Here is a 4,092-nt window from a genome sequence, read left to right on the forward strand (position 1 = left end):
CCGCCCTATCACCCCGTCGCGCGGGATGGCGAGGAGCTGGAAGCCGCGGCCTCCCGGCCCAGCCCGGACCCCAGCACGGTGGGGGTGTCCCAGCCCTATTTGAGCAAGCTGGGCTACCGCCGCCTGGACCACACCGACCCGCGCGCCAAGAAGACGGCCTTCAGGGTCAACTTGGCCAAGCCCAACCCCAACAACGTGGACGAGGTCAACGGGCCGCTCTACCCCTACCGCAGCTTGCGGGAGTGCGAGGAGGCGCCCGTCAGCGCCAACCACTTCCGCTTCTCCCGGGCGGAGGTGGACAAGTACGAGTACAACGTGGTGCCCTTCGAGGAGGGCGACCTGACCTCCTGGACCCGGGACTACCTGGCCTGGTGGCCCAACCCCCAGGAGTTTCGGGCGTGCTACATCAAGGTCAAGGTGGAAGGGCCCCAGGAGTACATGGTGCGGTCGAGGAACGTGGGCGGCAGCCACCCGTGGACGCAGGGCCAGCTCTACGGCCTGCGGGACGCCCGCAGCGTCAAGGACCCCGAGCTGGAGCACAGCTCGGCTGCCTGCGTGGAGTTCAAGTGCAGCGGGATGCTCTTCGACCACAGCGGCATGGACCGCACCTTGGTCTCCATCGTCCCCCAGGGCAGCTGCTACCGCACGGCCACCAACAGCCTCCTGCGGGAGTACCTGGGCCGGCACCCGCCCGCGGCCCCCAACAACGACACCAGGGCTTTCCATATGCTGGCGCCCGTCGACCCGCTGGGCCACAACTACGGCATCTACACGGTCACCGACCAGAACCCGCGGCTGGCCAAGGAGATCGCCCTCGGCCGCTGCTTCCACGGCACCTCCGACGGCTTCTCCCGGGAGATGAAGTCCGAGGTGGGCACGGCCGTGACCTTCCTGTGCCAGGAGCGCCCGGCTGGCCGGCAGAGCCTCTTCCAGCGCCTGCTGGAGGCACCCGCCGAGGACCTGACCGAGATCCGCCAGGAGATGGGGAGGAGCGGGCAGCCGTAGGCGGTGGCCTTCGCCTCGGGGCTCCGCAGCCTCCTCCCCGGCCCGGCACGGGGGACCCCCAGCAGCCGGTGGAGGATGAGCCAGGTCCGGGCTCAGCTGTGAGCTGCCCCTTGCTCCAGGCTGACCGTCCCTCCGGCCTCTGCAGCCCCTAACCCTCCGTTTCTCCTCCTTCGCCATCCTCAGCCAGGTCACAGCTTGCTTTTACCCGCCCGCCTTCCTTGGGGTGCAGCTGGGGTCGGAGGGACAGCGCTGTGGACCGGTCTGGAGGCTTTTTGGGGGGAAGCCCTGTCAGCAGGGGACCATCCCCATAACCGCCCGCCTAAGGTGGGAGCCGAGGTGGCCCCGGGATGCTGGGAACAGAGCCCAGGGAGCGAGGCTCAGCGTCGTCCCCTCCAGCCCCACGGTGACATCTTTGCCTGGTGCTCTTGGCAGGATGGGGCCGACCCTGGGCGTAGGGGCAGGACCGGGATTCCCAGCATCCCCGAAGCACTCCCCCGCCGCGGTGTGCTTCTGTGTCTGCTTCTCTGCGCACCCCACTTCTCTGCGAACCCTGCCCCGCAAAGCCGGGGGGCTCGGGAGGGAGCCGCAGACACTTTACGCTCCCACGTCCCGCGCTAAGGGGCCGTGATGCATGCAGACGCTCACTCCAAGGGGTTAGAAAATAGCTGGAAACTTTCAGTAGGAACAGCTAAGGCTGGAAGGAAGAAGGCCCCAAACCCACACACCGCCGCCCTGATGAGACCTGCCCCCGGCAGCCGAGAGGGACGGACCTGCCCCGTCGTACTGCCCTGGCCTGGAGGACAGCAGCCACGTGGATGTGCCGCATGTCCTTGCTGTGACAGTAATGGGCCGGTCAGGGGGGATCCCCATCAGCTCCTCCCGGCAGCCCCCCGTGCCCCTGTCGGGGTCGGTCAGTGAGGTGCGCTCGTAGTGCCGGGCAGGGAAGGCGCGTGCGTCGTCGGCGTCCCAGTCGCCAGCTGCCCCGTCCCACAAGCAGAGGGGTAGAAGGAGAAACCTCAGGCTGTCCTCCCTAGGCACAACAGCCCGAAGCAGAGCGGCGTGGGCAGCACGGTCCTGCTGGCCACTCTTGCAAAAAACGTGGATGTTTTTCTTGCTGGGGTCACTTGATCCACTGACTTCCTGCCCCTGGCGGGGGGCTGGACGCAATGATCCCCGAGCTCCCTTCCAGCCCCCATGTCTATGAAATCCCATCCTACAACTCAGGCCAGAGCGGGCACAGGTGGCGGATGCAGGCGTCTGGCCCCGAGGGCTTCAGCGGTGCTGGGGGGTATCAAGGGCTGTTCGATTTCCAAAGACCAGTGTTGGGATTTGTATCCGATTTTTCGTATGATTTTTCTTCATCTTCCACCTAGACACCAATGCACAACGACCATCTGTTTTCAAAATCCAGCTGGTGGGGATTTACCCAAAAGTCCATATATCTGCATGGCGACAACCAACGCCCCTGTAAACTGGCGGGGATGCACTTCCTGCAAAGCTTTGGGGTTTGGGTTTGCTTGACCTTTTCCCGTGGAAGAGAGGGAGGAGCTGGGGGTGGGGGTGGAAGAGGTGGCATCCGCTGGCTGGCAAGGCAAGGGACACAAGCACCGCTGGCCCCTGCCCTGCTGAAGCCGCTGCTTCCATGCTCAAGACAGACGGACAGCGTGGTCCCGGCCCCGAAACAGCCAGGCCAAGACGTCAGACAGATCCTTCCACGGACGCGGGGACACCCACCCCTGCTCCTGCCTCCCAGCTGGGGCCCAACTGGAAACATGCACCCACTGCCAGACTCAGCCCCCAAAACAGGGGGCCCTGCCAGCCCCGGTGTGTGCCCAGGACATCTCCCACCCTGCTGAGTCAGCCAAGGGCATCTCACAGGGCAGGGGCGGGCGCCTCGAGCCCCGGTGCCCGGTGCAGGACGGTCTCGTGCACCAGAGCGGGTCGCCAGCTCGCACGCGTCTGTACGTTATTTATTATAAAATACATGGTTGTTCTCACTGGTCTGGAGGGGCTGTTTCCCTGCACGGCAGCTGGGCACGTCGTGGGCTCCGCTCGCCCCAGGGAGGGGGCCCTGCACACAGCCAGGCCGGGCTCCCTGCCCTGGTGGATCCGCCTCCCTGTCTGCCCACGAAGGCATCTGTCCCCCCAAACCATTGTTAGGCAGGCCACTGGGCCCCTTTTCACTCTGCTCCTCCACCTCCACCCACCCACCCACCCAGCCCAGCCATCCAGTCCATGGCTAGCCGGTCTGTGCACCCCTTCTGATATCTCGCCACCCAGCCATCAGCCCTGCTCTCCATCCTCCAGGCCAGCTCCCCGCTTCTCCAGACCCCCCCCGGCCAGGAGGGATCATTCAGCATCCCCAGAGCCCTGCCGCTGTGCAGCGACTCGCTGGCATCTCTTTGGGTGAACGGAGGGGACGGACCAGGGCAGACTCAGCTGAGACCGGCGCCAGGGGACAGCCAGCCCCGGTGTCTGCAGGGTGCATTTAACCTCACTGGGCCATCCCCTTTGCTGCTGTGACTTGTGGAGCAGCAGCGACGCCGGCGTGCGGCTGGGACGTGCCCCCGGGAACGCCATCCGGGTGGAGCTGAGTCAAGCTGGGGTCTGGTTTCCCTGGGCAGAGGCAAGCTGGGATCACAGCCAGCTCAGGGCAGGGGCCCCAGGTCCGAGCTAAGCCACGGTCCATCAGCCACGGGCCCCGAGACCCGGCCTGGCTCCTAAGAGCTGCGGTGGCTGGAAGGCGGCAGGCCTGGCTGCAAGGTGGGAGGGCACCAGCGCTGCCGGGGGCTGGCTCCAGTGGGGCTCGGGCTCCCCTGTGTCCAGCCCTGGTCCCTCCCCAGTCTCGTCCGCCCTCACACCGATCCGGCCACCTCCTTTGTGCAATGGCCCAGCTGAGGTTGGCACCAGGCTCCTCAGCCCCCTCGGTCCTTCCGATCCATCACCAGCTCTCCTCTCCTCTCCGACCCACGGGCCAGCCCAGCCCCAGCCTCAGCCTCAGCCCCTCTGCTCTCCGCTCCCTCCATCCCGCCGCGGCCGGTGCTTTGGGGCAAAGCAGCGCCTCGGTCGAGCTCATGCCTTGTTGTG

At 66.3% G+C, this 4,092-nt stretch overlaps 1 protein-coding gene across 1 annotated transcript in view; it reads left to right on the plus strand.

Annotated features, from left to right (window-relative positions):
- Positions 1–3,337, plus strand: part of CILP2 (cartilage intermediate layer protein 2) — a 26,641-nt gene extending 23,304 nt beyond the window's left edge. The window contains exon 10 of the mRNA XM_025196551.1: positions 34–3,337. Coding sequence (XP_025052336.1) covers positions 34–1,005 — 972 coding nt within the window. The 3' untranslated portion in view covers positions 1,006–3,337. The remainder of the gene's footprint in view (positions 1–33) is intronic.
- The last annotated feature ends 755 nt before the right edge of the window (positions 3,338–4,092 follow it).

The sequence above is a fragment of the Alligator sinensis genome, unplaced genomic scaffold (genome assembly GCF_000455745.1).
Source record: "Alligator sinensis unplaced genomic scaffold, ASM45574v1 scaffold1295_1, whole genome shotgun sequence".
NCBI classification, from domain to species: Eukaryota; Metazoa; Chordata; order Crocodylia; family Alligatoridae; genus Alligator; species Alligator sinensis.